The sequence below is a fragment of the Schistocerca americana genome, chromosome 2 (assembly GCF_021461395.2).
Source record: "Schistocerca americana isolate TAMUIC-IGC-003095 chromosome 2, iqSchAmer2.1, whole genome shotgun sequence".
Classification (NCBI taxonomy): Eukaryota; Metazoa; Arthropoda; class Insecta; order Orthoptera; family Acrididae; genus Schistocerca; species Schistocerca americana.
Window position 1 is genome coordinate 1,093,395,142 of NC_060120.1, and position 18,446 is coordinate 1,093,413,587.

Sequence of the window (18,446 nt, forward strand, 5' to 3'; positions counted from 1 at the left end):
CTGAAATTTCTCTTATGGAAATGGATATTTCTATATGATTTCTAATTAGAAATTGAATTATTAAACTGGTACTGAAATTTCCCTCTCACAAATAAATAATAATAGTAGTAAATCAATTTTAACTACAATTTGAAAAAATAATTTCGAAATAAATGGATCGGAATAAAGGAAGTACAGATGGCTGCTTGAAACTGGAAAAAATGTAAATTTCTGTAACACCAATTTTTTTTTTTTTTTTTTTTTTCAGTCTTATGTTGCAAATGTAGCGTCAAATATACAGTTTTCAATCCAAAATTTTTCTTTCGCGTCCGTGCAAATTATTTTATGGAACGTTATCCTTTTCCCTTTTTTTTTTTACCAAATTAATTTCCTCAGCATGAAAATGAAAATTAACACAAATTAATAACAGGGAAAACAATATTGTTGTAAATTGCATGCATGTAACATTACAATTGAAATGAATGAGACTTAGTCCAAATTCTTTTTCTGATGCTATTAAGTGGTTAAAATTAGATAAAATGTCCAAAATTTATAGTAACTGCACTTGTATCAAATCCGAAGATTGCAAGTCCTGTCACCAGGACGCCAATTGTAGTGTTTCCTTTTATTATCTTCTCCTCATTAGCTATTGAAACAACCTCGCTTTGTAATGTAATTTTAATTTCCACCGAAAAGCACATTCAACACATCGCGGAAAAATACACATATTTCACATCAAGACAAGAGAGAGAGAGACATCCATTAGTTCTTAAAAACAAAAAAACTACGCAAAAGTAAAAAAGAAAAAATTATTTATAAAATCGGTCGCTGGCGCAGCGCTCTTCTGCGTGCACGATCGTAAATTATAACTTTGCGGAAGTCGAAGTACCATTACAATGGTTCATGGCATCTCTAAAATACTGCTATAGGTACAACCTTCTGAAGAAGAGCACTAAGTGCCCAAAACTGGTAAAGAAATTAAATTTCTTTTACACAACTGGTTGTTTATTATTTCACTATCTATGACTACAGCTGCAGAGGATGGATAAAATACTAAATATCCTAAATGTCTTACTTAGATACATCACATGCTACACTGTTTTCAATACTGCTCATAAAATTCTTAACTCCACATTATTAAACTCTAACTAGAGCTAGCTGGGTGTGTGCGATTTAACACATCGATTTTTGAACTCTTCTCGGAATTTTATTCTTCTTTATTGCATTATCTTTTAAGAGTTTCCGGTACCGAGAACCACTTACCCTTCCCCCAATGCACTCATTTTAATCAATACTAAAATATACATCAAAAACACTAAACTGTGCTTGAAAGAGCAAAAGCAAATCAAACTGAACAGCCAGCTCAGTAACCAGCTGTTAGAATGACTGGTGGCATTTTCTTTGAATTTGGAGTTTGAATGGACATTGTCAAGGGCTGACACTCCTATGACTGTGTTAGTGGCATCTCCCATCACAAAGATTAATTACAGTCAATGAGATTAGCCTTCCTAATGTATACAACATGAGAAAGCATGACACTGAATAAAGTGAATAATGGTCATATTGTCATGACGTGATGTCATTATTAAAACAAAACCTGTCCTTTTTCTGTGCCTGACAAGACCGTTCATGAAATGTGAGCTGATTGCTGCCAAAGCTATTCATATCCATTTCATCGTGAGTAAAGTTCACATCCTCTTTCCACTGCTTAAAATCCACAGCCCTAAGCAGCTGCCTAGTCTGCCTAAACTTAAACAGCAAGGAAGCAAGAAATAGCATTATTTGCTACCTAAAGATAGAGCTGTTCTGAGTATATAGCACAATTTGTAATCTGTTTATTGGGCACATCTCGAAGTAGTGAGTCACGCAGCACACAAATGAAGTGGATGAGGTCCCCCCCCCCCCCCCCCCCCCCCAAATGTTATCAGTACATCCACACTGTAACTGCAAACTGATATAACAATGTGCAGTGCTTAACTATTAGGTGTCAAGGATTGATGCTATTTCTTTTGGTAATTATTATGCAAAGGATACCTAAGCTGATAATCCCTGTATCTGCAATGCTGTATTTCTTTTTAATCAATCAGATTATGTTTCACAACAATAATCTATTGTGTATGATAAGCAAAGCAGAGGTAATAGTAATTCCACAGTATACTCTGCTTTTACCATCATTGTGTATGTCTGTGTGCGTTGCTCACATAGTGATGGCAGGGCACAAGCGTGGAGCGTTGCAGGCAGTGTCATTGGGAGGCCCTCTGTCATCCTGCCTCAACCTTCCATTTCTGCCCGATTTACTGTTAAAACTGAGCTGCTTCACATAATTTTTATTTATTTTTTGGTCCTGCTGCTATGCTACAGGTTCAGTACTTCAATATATGTGCTGCAACGAAAAACTTCATTAAAGGTGAACAGGTTTGGGACCCGAACATGTATGCTAAATGTATAAAAGAACTATTTCACAAACTCGCAGTAGGTCTTGCAAACTATGCTCCATGTGCACATCTCTACTACAAGGACCTAATCAGACTAAAAGACAAAATGAATCCTCCAGAATTTCACAAATTCATGCCAGAATGCCACATTAGTATCTATTATACCAGATAATTCTGGTCAGGCATGCAATCAGATATGGCCATAGAGTAGATGCTACTGACACTAAAGTCACGGTGCACCATCTCACTATCACTGTAACTGATAGTATACACTAAAGTCACGGTGCACCATCTCACTATCACTGTAACTGATAGTATGCTGTGCCTATGGACTTTGGGTATGTTATACCTACGCCACGTTTGTAAACAAATAGCAAGTATCACTGAGGTATGACACGAACATCGTAACAACATGTAGATATGGCACCTTCCCACACAGGCAATGTTTCTTGAAAGCACACCATTCCTTGAGATAGTGATACTCAGCACAGGAAACAGAAGTAAACTTATTTCACTTGAACTCACAAATATAATGGTGCAAGAAAAAATTTGAGGATGTGAAAGAAAGAATAAGGTTGAACTTGCACTCTTTCCAAAGTGTGTCTTTACCGAGGATGGTATCTGCCAGGGTAAAAAGTCAGTATTGTCTGATATGAGCATAAGTGGATATTAGGATGTGCAAATGCTCAGTAGCTGGCTACAACACCTGTGTTTGAGGCAGTGTGCAAGATCTGTGTGGACTATGGGTAAAAACCACTTTGGATGTAATGCTATAGTTGTTTTTGATGGGTTATATAGCGATGCCTGTAACGAAAGCACCAAAGCTACAGATTTTACTAAACTTGTCCACATAATTAGTCTCCTCTTTAACTGCTCCTGTTAGTGTTACAAGAAAAATTTTTATCGAACAACACAAACGGAAAGAACTTACTTTTAATGCTGATGAGTAAAATGGCAGCAAAGAGCACTGTGATTCACTAGGCAGTGAAAGATGCCAATGTGATGACAATGAACACCATTATCTCAAAGCCTGTTGACTTATTGTCTTCATAGATGACTGAGGAGATATTTGCCATTGACAGTGCTCCAGATCTGTAGTTAAACCCAAATTCCAAGTCAAGAAACTCTCAGTATTATTCTTTTCATACCCAGCTATAAAGCACAGACATGGCTGGGTAACAAACAGATTTCATCAGTTCAGGCTTGCAAGCTTAACAACAACAAGTGATCCTATAACAAAGAAAAATGCACTGTAAATTCTTCCTTGTAACTGTATGAAAGGGTATAGCACATAGGCCTGTAGCTTCAAAAATGCAGTACTTCAGTGTTCTGTAATTGGCAAACACTATGGCCACGTATGTGATAATTCACCTGTGCCAAACCTTGAAGAGAAAGCTGTCAAGAGATTACGATGAAGGGAAAACCTTAACCAATGACATCGCCGGGGGGGGAGATGCCAACATCTCACTGTGGTTCAGTTGCCTCAAGGTTAGTACAGAGTACTTAAGGGGAGGTGGGGGAATCTTTCACTCTACACAATGCTCCACCTACATACAAGTACTGAAAGTTCACGATATTTGGATATTTGGTAAGAAAGCTGGGATAATTTTAATTCCCCTCTTTTGTCATCTGCCTCCTTAAAATTCATTTTTTTTTTAATTTGACTTTATTAACATTAACATATGTGAGTATAAGCTGTATTTTTACAAAAGAGAAAGATTGGCCTTAGTTTTACAGAATATAACACCAGATCTAATTGTGTGTGTACTTTTATGTATGTAATTGACTTTTCCAATTTATTTTTACTATTCCTACTTAGTATTGTTTGTTATAGGGAGAAATCAGTGATTTTTTCGTAACTTAAATTCTATTGTCGAAATACAAACAAATATAAATTCTGTACTAATTGTAAACATTTGGAAGATCTATTTAGCTCTATTAAAAAACATGTTAGCAAGTCCAGCCCTTCATTAATACCAAAGTAATTAAACGGTTTTGCCAAAAGTATTGTTTGTGTAACTATATGTGTTGATTTCAAGATTTAAACAAATAATCTGGCCTAACTCTTGTAGTACAAGAAACTGTCGAAAGGATGTAATTTTTCAATGTATTCAGTTAATATAATGAGTTAAATTTCAAGAAATTACAATTAAAACTTAACTTTGAACAATGTGCAGTTTCAGTACCTATTATTGTCATGATATGTAAGGGCCCAAATTTTGGTCACGAGACAGTCAGTCCATGGCCGAGTTTCAGACGAGTAACCTGTGCTGGTAAGGACAACAACAATGCTTCAAATTAACACTGGAACAAGTGATAAACAATTAGGCCGTGTGTAAAAACAATGACAATGTCTGCTCCATATGTACCTGATTATTCTTTAAGCGTAGGTGTCCAACAAGAAACTATTGTAGCAGTGTGTGGAGTTTCGCCTGCTAACTATTAATGAGGCTTACCGAAGGTGCACTGGCCATATAACTGTGTATAATTGGGGGGATGGGGGGCGGATTGGGGGGGGGGGGGGCGTGCAAAGTGAAATTGAAGTATGGTGAAATACACACCTGTAGGCTACATTATTTACAGTAGTCACTGTCTGAATCCAAACTCATTTTTCAGTCACTTGAGCAACACAGTACGTCGACACCGAGGACATTCGTCAATCGACAAAGAAATAAAAGCAGGCAGAACCACCACAGTGTACCTGCCAACTGGACTACCTGTCATATTTATTTGTTCTTAAAGGACTACATCTGCATTCACACTTGTAGGTTCATGGGAAGGATAAAAATATTTACAAAAGGGATGTCCAATTGTAAATTATTAATTAAGTATTTGTGGTACAATTATACTTCAAATGTATTTGCTCAAAGGCGCGAAACAAGAATATCGATCAGCAATGTCAGAAGCAACAATAAATTTGTGTAGCACTATCAATTATAAAAACCATACAAGTATTAAAACTAATTTGCCTTAATAACTGATGACTTAAGTGTGAACTGTAACATTATGAGATCACTTTGTATTTTAATTATATAAAATTACAGTGTAAATAAATAAGCATTAATTGGCTGTAACAAAGTTGAAATCCATTTTATTTATGATGTTGCAACTTGTTTCAGTGGTCCATCCAAGTACTTTGCAAGTGCCTGTGCTTTTTCTTTTAGAAGCCCAAATCCAACACCTTCTTTTGCATACAGACAGAGGAGCAGATTAGCAACCTGTGTCACTGCCACTTTTCCTTCCTGTGAAAAAACAAGGAAATAAATAAATACATGCCATACTGTAGAAGTATTATTATAAATTTGCAACAGTTTTTAAGCTAATAAGGGAGTGAAGTGAAATCTGGAGCTAGGTTTTGTACAGCTAAATATAAAGGTTATCAAATGAGGGCGAAATTTTACTAAGCAACCTGTACATATGAAGATCTCGTTTTCGTTCCACAACTGTTTTTTGCTTCAAAAGATGGTACTGAGGTCTTAACTAGAACAAGGTGCCATTTGTATGAGACTGGGAGTGTAGACACAGTGTTTCGGTTTAAAAATTGCATAGGGTAATTATGAAGCCCACGAATAATTCGTTTTTAAAAATCAAAATCAGTAGATCACTAAATATAAGGTAACAAATAGTATAGTATGTGAAAGAAAAACCAAAGTTTTTTTAGTCTGGTGTTCGCAAGTTAATTTGGAAAACACTGAAAAGCACAGCACCATTGGCAGTTGGTGGTGGATCAGACACAAAAAGCATTTTGTATGCTAGAATTTGCCCATTGTCAATCAGTGTACAAACAGCTTCCCATGGCAAGCAAGTTTCAAAAGACACCAATGGCTAACACCAGCACAGCGACATGGTACAGAAGGTAGGAGGAGTCTGCTGCAAAGCCCCACAAGGTCTACCTGTCAAGGTACTGCAATACTGAACATTCCATAGCCAAATACATGCAAAATCCTTCGTAAGTGATTAACAGTGAACCTGTACAGATTGCATCTCATCCAAGTTATACGCCATGGCACCCAATAATGCCATCAGTAGTTTTGCTCCGACATGTAGAACCAGCTCAAAAATGACCTTGAAGAATAATTAATCTTCAGTGATGCACTCACTTTTTTTTGGGGTGAAGGGTGAACTCACGAAGTGCATATGAGAGACAGGGAATCCACACACAACAGTCTAACAGGTTTGGGATTCTGAGGAGGTTAAAGTATTCTGAGCCATGTCAAACAAGACTGTATACAGACCCTACCTTTTCACTCAGAGAACCGTCAAGATAGGCGATACGCCCATTCGTACAACAACTTTAAGCAAATAGCAAGGATTTCATCTAGCTGAGTGTTTATGCGGGTAAAAAAAAACCTGATAAAATACACATTTTCCTGGGTGAAAATACACATTTTCTGTGTTAAATAACAGTATGCTTTTCCTCGGAACTGTAAAACTTATCAATCCTCCAAATGGTAAATGTTTTGTATAGTGGCACCTTGCGGGGGGGTGGGGGGGGGGGGGCCAAGAGGAAAATTTTGGAAAGATCTTTCGATGCACAGCAACATACATGCTGCGCACTTTGCTATTACAAAAACATAAATACTAATTCCACCAAACACAGCATGTTAGTTTCAGAAGCACTGAAATTGAGATTGAGATGCACTTTTATTAGCCAATTGTCACTCCCATCATGTGATCTCACCAGCCAAATTCAGAATATAGGACACACGATGTCAGCCAAGAGCAACATCACTGTTTAACAGTGTGAACAAATAAAAATACGAAAAGTTCGTGGTTTAAATTATTATAAATATAGCACAGCCCCCCCCCCCCCCCCCCCCATGAACCATGGACCTTGACGTTGGTGGGGAGGCTTGCATGCCTCAGCGATACAGATGGCCGTACCGTAGGTGCAACCACAACGGAGGGGTATCTGTTGAGAGGCCAGACAAACATGTGGTTCCTGAAGAGGGGCAGCAGCCTTTTCAGTAGTTGCAGGGGCAACAGTCTGGATGATTGACTGATCTGGCCTTGTAACACTAACCAAAACGGCCTTGCCGTGCTGGTACTGCGAACGGCTGAAAGCAAGGGGAAACTACAGCCGTAATTTTTCCCGAGGACATGCAGCTTTACTGTATGATTAAATGATGATGGCGTCCTCTTGGGTAAAATATTCCGGGGGTAAAATAGTTCCCCATTCGGATCTCCGGGCGGGGACTACTCAAGAGGACGTCGTTATCAGGAGAAAGAAAACTGGCATTCTACAGATCGGAGCGCGGAATGTCAGATCCCTTAATCGGGCAGGTAGGTTAGAAAATTTAAAAAGGGAAATGGATATGTTGAAGTTAGATATAGTGGGAATTAGTGAAGTTCGGTGGCAGGAGGAACAAGACTTTTGGTCAGGTGAATACAGTATTATAAATACAAAATCAGAAAGGGGTAATGCAGGAGTAGGTTTAATAATGAATAAAGAAATAGGAGTGCGGGTAAGCTACTACAAACAGCATAGCGAACGAATTATTGTGGCCAAGATAGACACGAAGCCCACACCTACTACAGTAGTACAAGTTTATATGCCAACTAGCTCTGCACATGATGAAGAAATTGATGAAATGTATGACGAGACAAAAGAAATTATTCAGGTAGTGAAGGGAGACTAAAATTTAATAGTCATGGGTGACTGGAATTCGTCAGTAGGAAAAGGGAGAGAAGGAAACATAGTAGGTGAATATGGATTGGGGGGAAGAAATGAAAGAGGAAGCTGCCTTTTGGAATTTTGCACAGAGCATAACTTAATCACAGCTAACACTTGGTTTAAGAATCATAAAAGAAGGTTGTATACCTGGAAGAATCCTGGAGATACTAGAAGGTATCAGATAGATTATATAATGGTAAGACAGAGATTTAGGAACCAGGTTTTAAATTTTAAGACATTTCCAGAGGCAGATGTGGACTGACCACAATCTATTGGTTATGAACTGTAGATTAAAACTGAAGAAACTACAAAAAGGTGCTAATTTAAGGAGATGGGACCTGGATTAACTGACAGAACCAGAGGTTGTACAGAGTTTCAGGGAGAGCATAAGGGAACAATTGACAGGAATGGGGGAAAGAAATACAGAAGAAGAAGAATGGGTAGCTCTGAGGGATAAAGTAGTGAAGGCAGCAGACGATCAAGTAGGTAAAAAGACTAGGGCTAATAGAAATCCTTGGGTAACAGAAGAAATATTGAATTTAATTGCTGGAAGGAGAAAATATAAAAATGCAGTAAATGAAGCAGGCAAAAAGGAATACAAATGTCTCAAAAATGAGATCGACAGGATGTGCAAAATGGCTATGCAGGGATTGCTAGAGGACAAATGTAAGGATGTAGAGGCTTGTCTCACTAGGGGTAAGATAGATGCTGCCTACAGGAAAATTAAAGAGACCTTTGGAGAAAAGAGAACCACTTGTATGAATATCAAGAACTCAGATGGCAACCCAGTTCTAAGCAAAGAAGGAAAGGCAGAAAGGTGGAAGGAGTATATAGAGGGTTTATACAAGGGCGATGTACTTGAGGACAATATTATGGAAATGGAAGAGGATGTAGATGAAGACGAAATGGGAGATAAGATACTGTGTGAAGAGTCTGACAGAGTACTGAAAGACCTGAGTCGAAACAAGGCCCCGGGAGTAGACAACACTCCATTAGAACTACTGACGGCCTTGGGAGAGCCAGTCATGACAAAACTCTACCATCTGGTGAGCAAGATGTATGAGATAGGCGAAATACCCTCAGACTTCAAGAAGAATATAATAATCCCAATCCCAAAGAAAGCAGGTGTTGACAGATGTGAAAATTACCGAACTATCAGTTTAATAAGTCACAGCTGCAAAATACTAACGCAAATTCTTTACAGACGAATGGAAAAACTGGTAGAAGCGGACCTCGGGGAAGATCAGTTTGGATTCCGTAGAAATGTTGGAACACGTGAGGCAATACTAACATTCGACTTATCTTAGAAGAAAGATTAAGAAAAGGCAAACTTACGTTTCTAGCATTTGTAGACTTAGAGAAAGCTTTCGTCAATGTTGACTGGAATACTCTCTTTCAAATTCTAAAGGTGGCAGGGGTAAAATATCGGGAGCGAAAGGCTATTTACAATTTGTACAGAAACCAGATGGCAGTTATAAGAGTCAAGGGACATGAAAGGGAAGCAGTGGCTGGGAAGGGAGTGAGACAGGATTGTAGCCTCTCCTCGATGTTATTCAATCTGTATATTGAGCAAGCAGTAACGGGAACAAAAGAAAAATTCGGAGTAGGTATTAAAATTCATGGAGAAGAAGTAAAAAACGTTGAGGTTCGCCGATGACATTGTAATTCTGTCAGAGACAGCAAAGGACTTGGACGAGCAGTTGAACGGAATGGACAGTGTCCTGAAAGGAGGATATAAGATGAACATTAACAAAAGCAAAACGAGGATAATGGAATGTAGTCAAATTAAATCGGGTGATGCTGAGGGAATTAGATTAGGAAATGAGGAGTAAAATAACTGATGATGGTCGAAGTAGAGAGGATATAAAATGTAGACTGGCAATGGCAAGGAAATCGTTTCTGAAGAAGAGAAATTTGTTAACATCGAGTATAGATTTAAGTGTCAGGAAGTCGTTTCTGAAAGTATTTGTATGCAATGTAGCCATGTATGTAAGTGAAACATGGACGATAACTAGTTTGGACAGGAAGAGGATAGAAGCTTTCGAAATGTGGTGCCACACAAGAATGCTGAAGATAAGGTGGATAGATCAAGTAACTAATGAGGAGGTATTGAATAGGATTGGGGAGACGAGAAGTTTGTGGCACAACTTGACTAGAAGAAGGGATCGGTTGGTAGGACATGTTTTGAGGCATCAAGGGATCACAAATTTAGCACTGGAGGGCAGCGTGGAGGGTAAAAACCGTAGAGGGAGATCAAGAGATGAATACACTAAGCAGATTCAGAAGGATGTAGGTTGCAGTAGGTACTGGGAGATGAAGAAGCTTGCACAGGATAGAGTAGCATGGAGAGCTGCATCAAACCAGTCTCAGGACTGAAGACCACAACAACAACAGCACAGCTACAAGGAAAGCTACACTTGTGTCTTCTTTGCATGTGTTACCCTTTAAGACATATAAAACATAAGTGTCCCAGTAAAATTTTAAATAATGACATACATGTCTGGTCTTATGGGCTTGAAATTTTTCTAAGTGGTTAAGTCCTGAAATTGTTAAGAGTCAAAGGAAGAAATTCATCACACATTCTCACATGTAACATAATTCACCTTCCATAAAAGGAGAATGCAGTTTGCAATAATTTCCGATGAAGTGGGTTCGTCTGAGCAGTTGCAAGAGAGCACTAAAAATGAAGCATTACTGCACATGTGCTGATACAATGACGAAGGATGCCCGTGCTTTGTGTTTGCTCTGTTCATACATCTTACATCGCATTTCTGTTTGAAATTCCATCTGTAGTGGGGCATCACATGACCATGTACAGCACTGCGTCATGTTCGGAGTGGACATATAGGGTTATTGTACTTAGGGCAATTGTCTTACAATATCCTTCCCAGATAAGGAATGCAAAATTAGAAAGCAGTCCTTCGCACAATATTTATTTTGAAACTAGACTTTACAACTCAAAGCACCCCAATACTTTGTTATGTGATGACTTTAAAATAATTTGTTTTTCGTTTGCGTTCTGTAATACAATTTACAATGAAGTTTATATCCATACAGCAGTGCAAAAAGCTAGCGGGGAAAAAAAAGAACTGTTTTATAACTGGCAGTTTATATTTACTCCCGAATAGAATACGAAGTCCTGTGGTGAGTTACTATGATAAAACATGGAGTGTTGCAAGTCTATAATTTACTGAAGAATGGTGTTCTGCAAATTTAAGATGCAAACAACACTAATTAAGAAATAACTGCAAGCCTAGAGGAGATACCAGACAAGTGTTTAAACGTATAGTAGCTGCTCACTACTCTCCGAAATACCTGGATTAATAGGTTCATGTCTAACCCAAAAAACCAAATCTTTATTACTACTCTGATAAACACTAAGCTATGATAACCAGTTAACCACAAAGAATAAAGTCACCATAGTAGGCCCCCTTTTCCAATGTGGGGCATGCAGATACCATTTTGTGATGATTGTCTGGAGACTGTGGCTGCTGTTTCTTCTCTTCTGATCATAAAAATCTTCTGAAACCCTGGTGCACCTGGAACCTCTGGTCATGTATGATAAAGGCGGTGTCCAGCTTGGGAGAACACTTCTCTGCACTGTCCTGTTGTTTATCGAGGTGTCTCTCACAAGGTACCACAGCAGGTGCCCACGTTTTTTTTTTTTTTTTTTGCTGTTCCTGTGGCTGCGAGGGATTGGCTGCAGAGGAGTCTGGAGTGTAGGGACACCGAGGTATGACTGTTCTTCCTGTCCACATTCTATATTCCGCCTGGACTGCGTACTCAACTGGCTGCTTGTCCTCTTTCTTCTCACATGCCTGTGAACTACTTTTCCTCTCATTTGTAAAGCCCGCTGCATAGTCAGGTGTTTTAGGCTGCACTGTGTCCTCCTCCTCTTCCTCCTCCTCCTCTGCCATATACGCTAGTTTTCATCCCACTATAGAGATTGTTGTGGCCCTGCCTTCTTGCTCTATAACAAAAGTATGTGTCTTACACTTCACAACTTGGTATGTTCCCACACATGTCTGGCAACGGTGGTTTGATTGCATCTACTCATAACGACACATGTGAACACTGATGAATATTTTTACGACTAAGTACAGGTATTGTAGTGTGATGCAGAGGAGCCTGCGGATAAAGTTTTTGCACTGAACACCACAATTTTTGTAAAGCCCTTGCAGCACGCTAGCTGAGGGTATCATTGTATTTTGTTTCTCAATTAAATTGGCAGGAATACGAATCTGCTGACCAACAACCGATTAACTTGGTGCTAGGTTGATATCCGTTTTAACAGCTGTTCGCAACCCAAGCAGCACTATCCCCAAACCTTCGGTCCATGTCTCATAGTGACACATGAGTGCAGCTTTAAGAGTTCTATGGAGACTTACTACCATGTCACTGCTGGCAGGATGACAGCTTGTAGTTCTGCAAATGGGATTTTCCACATAGTCTCTTAAGCTCTGAAAAAAGTTCATACTTAACTGACATCCCTGGCTGGTTGCCACTGTGGTTGGGACACCAAATCTGGTGATCCACACACTGGAAAGTTCCTAGCCACTGTCCCTGCTGAGATGTTCATTTCTAGTCCACATGTAGAGTGGTTAATTGTAAGTAGGTACCTATATCATTTAGACAAGGTTAATGATTCTGCGATGTCTACATGTATATGGATAAATCTTTTTGCTGAAGTACTGATGCTACCAATGGGTGCAAATGCATACTGTCCAACCTTACATTGTTGACACCGTAAACATTCTCTTGCCAGTTGTCAACAATCACTGTCGGCGTTCGGTAAAGTAAAACGCTGAGTAACTGCACGTGCCAATGGGTGGATTCCTCGATGTGAAAGGCCGTGAACTGTGTGAAATATGATCTTAAGGTATTGTTCAGGAATGTAGGGGCTAATCTGACTGCATGCTGTGTCACTTTACAATGTTGCCTGCATGGCAGGTATGTAAATTTCTTTTAATTCATAACGAATTTTTGTTTTCCTTTAATCTCTGCAGTTCTTCAACGCAGTGTGGCAACGCAATAGCTAGCCATGAAATTACTTGAATTACTGTACATGTTCTTGACAGAGTGTCCACCACAATGTTGCCATAACCATTGATGTGACTTCAGTCCATTGGTTAAGTTGTCCTATGAATTACAAATGTCTGAAGCAACATGGGGAACACTCTTGATGGATCTTCTCAAAGGCGTTGACTACTGGGCGGTGGTCTGTACAAATAGAGAAGGTCTTTTCTCTAAATCTGTGCGGAAATTTTATCACTTTTACATTGCCAATAACGCAATATCAATAGCTGGCCACAAAGTCTGAGCTGGCTTGAGCTTTCCTGAAAGGAATGCCAATGGCTGATATATCCCTGCTAACTACTGCTGCATTGTTCACCTATGGAGCTCTGGCTTGCATCAACCATTAGAGTCAGCCTTGCACTATGACTTTGACGACAACAGAGTAGCCGACACCAATTAAGCCCTCGAGACTAGAGAAAGCTCCTGTCATCTGCTGTGGCCACAGCACCTGATGTTTACCATTTTGTACATTTCCCTGCTAACACCGCATTAACGGGCTCTTCAATCTCAGCAACATTTGGTAAGTGACATCTGTAAAAATTTATCAATCCCAAGAAATGATGCAGCTCTTCGTATGTTTCTGGTTGAGGCATATTTACTGTTGCTTGTATACGTTCTGGAAGGATTCTTATACCTTCTGCTGTTACCTCGTACCCAGGAATTTGATCTTGCTTTATCCTAATGTACATTTGTCAGAGTTTAAAAGGACATCAAATTTCTGTAAACGACAGAACAATTGTTGTAAACATCTCTTGTGTTCTTCCTCGTCTCATGAGAACATGAAAATATCATCGATATAGGCGAAAAAGTTTAATCCACGTAAGACCTCATCCATGAATTGCAGCCATGTTTGCGCAGCATTCCATAACCCAAATGGCTTAAATTGAAATTCAAATAGCCCAGAAGATGTTATAATCATTGTTTTTGGAATATAACAGGGAGCCATCAGGATCTGGGAGTACGCCTTATCACAACCTATGGCACTGCCCTGTAGCATACCCGAAAAGTCTCGAATGTTTGGGACTGAGAAACGGTCTGGCACTGTCGTGGCATTTAATGCCCTGAAATCACCACAAGGTCATGGGTACCATCTTTGACTGATTGTTGATTAATTAACGGAGAGGGTTTACATGACCATATGGCGAGGACATCAGTCCCGCGGTTCTGAAGTTACTCACAGAAGAAACAGGGGGTCTGCTAAAAATGGATGGATCCAGTCAGGGGAGTCATATTATAAAATAATGAAGTAAAACACACACAGTAAGAGGCATAAAAGGAGAGACCAAATCTAAAAACCGGAAGGAAAAGGAGCAGCCTTTCCATGGGAGAGTGGCCATGGGGTCCCAGGCTGAGAAGACATGAAGATAGGTCCCAACCACAATCACCCTTCCCTTGTTCCAGGAGGAAAGCGAAACCTTATACCTGGAAATAAAAACCACCTCCACAGAGGAAACTGAGGACCAGTTCAACCATCTCTGAATCGTCTGCTGATATTAAAATTAAGTAATCTGGAATACTATACTTAGCATGAAGGGCCAAAAGAAGGGGACATTCCAACAATGTAGGATACTGTCAGTCTGGCTCCAAAATCAAATCATGGAGGAGGTTCATTACACAGGAGGAAACAATGGGTGAGCCTTGTATGACCAATCTGTAGACGGCATAAAACAGTCGACTCCTTCTGAGATGAGCGGAAGGAAGACCGCCAAACCGCAGTAGACTCCTTGATTGTGCCGAGTTTATTACTGTGAGCAGTAGCGCACAAGTTGTCGTTCCACTTTTGGGCAAAGAGAGATTTGACAGAGATCAGCATATCCGCAGCTGGAATCATGAAAGGGAATGGGGGGTAAGATCTGCTTCTCTAGCCAAACAGTCAGCCAGTTCATTCCTTGGGATGCCCACGACTTGGGACCCAGAGGAAGACAAGGGCAGAGAGATTGCCATGGACATCAGAGACCAAAGAATGACAAGAGTAGCATCGGTTGATAGCCTGCAGGCTGCTATTAAGTCGGTACAAATTAAAACACTGTGAAGGGAGGCCTGAGAAACAAAATGGAGGGCTCTGTGAATGGCTAGAAGTTCTGCGGTGTACACACTACATAATCCCAGAAATAAATGGTGTTCTCAGCCAGTAGGAGATGTGAAAGCATATTCCACTTTAGTTATTATCTTAGAACCATTTGTGCAGAAGACGATGGCACCCTGGAACTCTAAGGATGACACGTACAAGACCACTGGAATACCACAGGGACAACAGAGATCTTAGGACCCTGAAATAGGTTAGCCCTAAACTGTGGTCTAAGCACCATACAAACGGGGATATGGGAGGAAATACACGGGCCGCATTCCGGCAAATGGAGATGGAGATCCCGACAGTGGGAAGTGAGATGCATTCCAACCTGAGGGCAGTTGTCAGGAGGGAGACATCCCTCATTTGCAAGGAGGACAGAGTACATGGGATGGTTGGATAGGGAAACTGGCAAATGACTGCATAAGAAACCAGGAGTTGGCTCTGTCGTATTTGCAGAGGGAGAAGCCACGCTTCTGCAGGAAGACTGTCAATGGGACTAGTGAAAAAGGTACCAACAGCCAGACGCACCCCACTGTGATGAACAGGGGCAAGTATTTGCAGAGTGGAAGGAGCCGCTGAGTCATAAACTTGACTACCATAATCTAGTCTGGACAAGACCAGAACACGGTAAAGATGGAGAACAGTGGTATGGTCTGCACCCAAAAATGTGTTGGCCAGGAGGCAGAGAGCATTATGCTTCTGTAAGCATGTAGTCTTTAGGTGGTGAATATTGGGCAGCCACATCAACTTTTTATCAGAAATAAGGCACAAGAAACAGGGCAGTGCTACAACATCAAGGAGCTAGTCGCCTAAATTAAGTTCTGAATCGGGGTGTACTGCAGGTCAAGAACAAAATTGCATAACCTGCATTTTGGAGAGAGAAAACGAAGTCGTGGGAGATGGCCAATGCAGAGGCCTGTCGGGTGGCGCCTTGGAGCAGGGACTCAGCATATGTAAACGAAAGGGAGCTGCACCAGATGCAAAAATTGTCGAGGTACAACACTGGGCTAACGACAGGCCCAACACAGTTAAAAGCCCATTGATGGCTATGAGGAAGAGTTTGACGAGGGGGATACCGTTCTCCTGAATCCGATGGGCACTGGGTGCAGTGCCAACAAAAACCCAGACGAGCCATTGAGATAAAAACTCGGGGATAAGTCTGAAGGGAGCTACAGAAGGCCCAGTCATGGAAGGTAACAAATGTACTGGTCCTTCCCAGAAACCACTCTGATACGGGGACAAAAGGCCCCAAGATTTGAGTACCCACATAAGCTGAAGCTAAACCATCCTCTTTAGCAATTTACAAAGTACATTTGTCAGGCTAATCAGGCAGTAGCTGTAGAGAGAAGTTGGGTTCTTCCCGGGCTTAAGGATGGAGATAACAATACTGTTGTCATTCTGATGGGAATGCATCCACGAACCAAATGCGGAGAACATCCAAGTGTCGTAGCTTCTGGTTGTGGATGTTATGCGGTCCTGTGGCCGTATCACACGAAGGGGTAAGAGCCCTCAAGAATTCCCATTTTGTGACTGGTTCAGCACGGTGCGGCATGAAACAGAGAGGGGTCTGTTCAACTCTGCGTTTCTGCCAGAGAAAGGCAGGAGGTTAGGAAGGGGACTCCAAGGCTGTCACGAAGAGTGTTGCGAGGTGTTCTGCCAGGACCAATGGATCAGTGCACAGACCATCTTGGAGGTTAAGACCCTGGACAGCTAACTGATGCTATGGCCCCAGGGAGGAAACATAGTGCTCCCAGCATTCATTTTATTCCACTTAATAAGGTAACAAGGCTTAGCACTGAGACACTTGAAAGTGAGGAGGCTGGTCTATGAAGGATGTCATTTAAATCACTGCAGTGACCGTCAGCGGTCCTGGGCAGTGACTGCTACATCCCCGGTCCACCACGGTACCGGTTGACGACGACGAGGACCTGTGGATAGGGGGACAGCAGTGCCAGTAGCACGAAGAACAGCAGCACAGACGTCTCGCACAACCACGTCAATGCAATTCGAGAGGGATGTGTCGAAGTGCACAGCAGACATATATAAAAGCCAATTAGCTCTGCGGAATGCCCAACATGGGGGCCTGTCTGCCTGGCAGCAGCAGGAAAATGATAGAATCACTGTAAAGTGGGCACCGTCACAAAGATCATCGTGGTATTACCAATATGCGGAAGCCACGAGAGCAGGAGAGGTGAGTGTGGATCAACAGCAGTAAAGGTGCATTGAGCTGCACTAATGTGGGTAGGGGAACCATCATTGAGGAGACACGAATCAAAGCCTTTAATAAGTCGGTCGATTAGGAGGCCCTACCTGTTGAAGTGGCTCTCCCTCACAGAGGGTAGTGGGCATTTAAGTGCCCAAGGAGGAGACAGAAGGGGGATCCAGCCAATAATGACATCGGAAAAGGTTGTATTTCCCACAGGTGACCATAGCATCCACTGCAATTCCACTGGACGATCGTGTGGCAAGAGGCCAAGTTAGACATAAAGACACCACGAGGAGGTTGTGTCACTCGGCCTTCAGACTTAAGTTTCTCCTTCTTCTCTTTCGGAGGTGGAGGAGGGCAGCACACAGGATTGCAGGCGTCTGTAAGATCTAGAACCGAAAGAGACCAGGCTACCTCGGGGCGCACAGATTGTGCGTTTCGTGGCTGAGTTGTGGTAGGAGGCTTCTGGTCAGAGATACTGGAGAGAGGGATCCTGTTGGGGACCCCCATCATCGGCACGTGCCGAAGAACGAAGGAGGGGGGGGGGGGGGGGGCCACTTCTCCGGATGGGGAGGGGGAGTGGCTCCTGGACTGGAGGTCTTTGGAACTGCAGGGGAGCGGGAGTGGAGAGGGGGGGGGCAGAATTGGGATAAGGAAGAGGTAGGAGGGGAAAGGATGTAATGGAGTAACAGTTGACGAATGTGATACTGGGTGGAATCTCTCCTATTTTTGGTGAGCCTCAGTATAAGACAGGTGATACAGTGACTTGTACTCTTGCAGTTAATTTCTCTCTTGTAAGCTGGGCAATCCAGTGAGCGAGGGGAGTAGCGGTCGTGACAATTGACACACGTGTGGCAGAACACAGGGGCTTCCCTCACGGACTGGTTGTCCAGTCACCATACTGAAGGTCCGCCGTACAGCTGGAAGACGTATGTCCAAAATGTAAGCACAGAGACCACCTCGTGGGTGGTAGTACGTACGGCTTTACGTCACATCTGTAGTACA

At 41.5% G+C, this 18,446-nt stretch overlaps 1 protein-coding gene across 1 annotated transcript in view; it reads right to left on the reverse strand.

The window, feature by feature from the left end:
* Positions 1-5,245: 5,245 nt before the first annotated feature.
* The window catches only part of LOC124596495 (ragulator complex protein LAMTOR2), a 46,983-nt gene continuing 33,782 nt past the window's right edge, over positions 5,246-18,446 (reverse strand). The window contains exon 3 of the mRNA XM_047135654.1: positions 5,246-5,656. Coding sequence (XP_046991610.1) covers positions 5,510-5,656 — 147 coding nt within the window. The 3' untranslated portion in view covers positions 5,246-5,509. The remainder of the gene's footprint in view (positions 5,657-18,446) is intronic.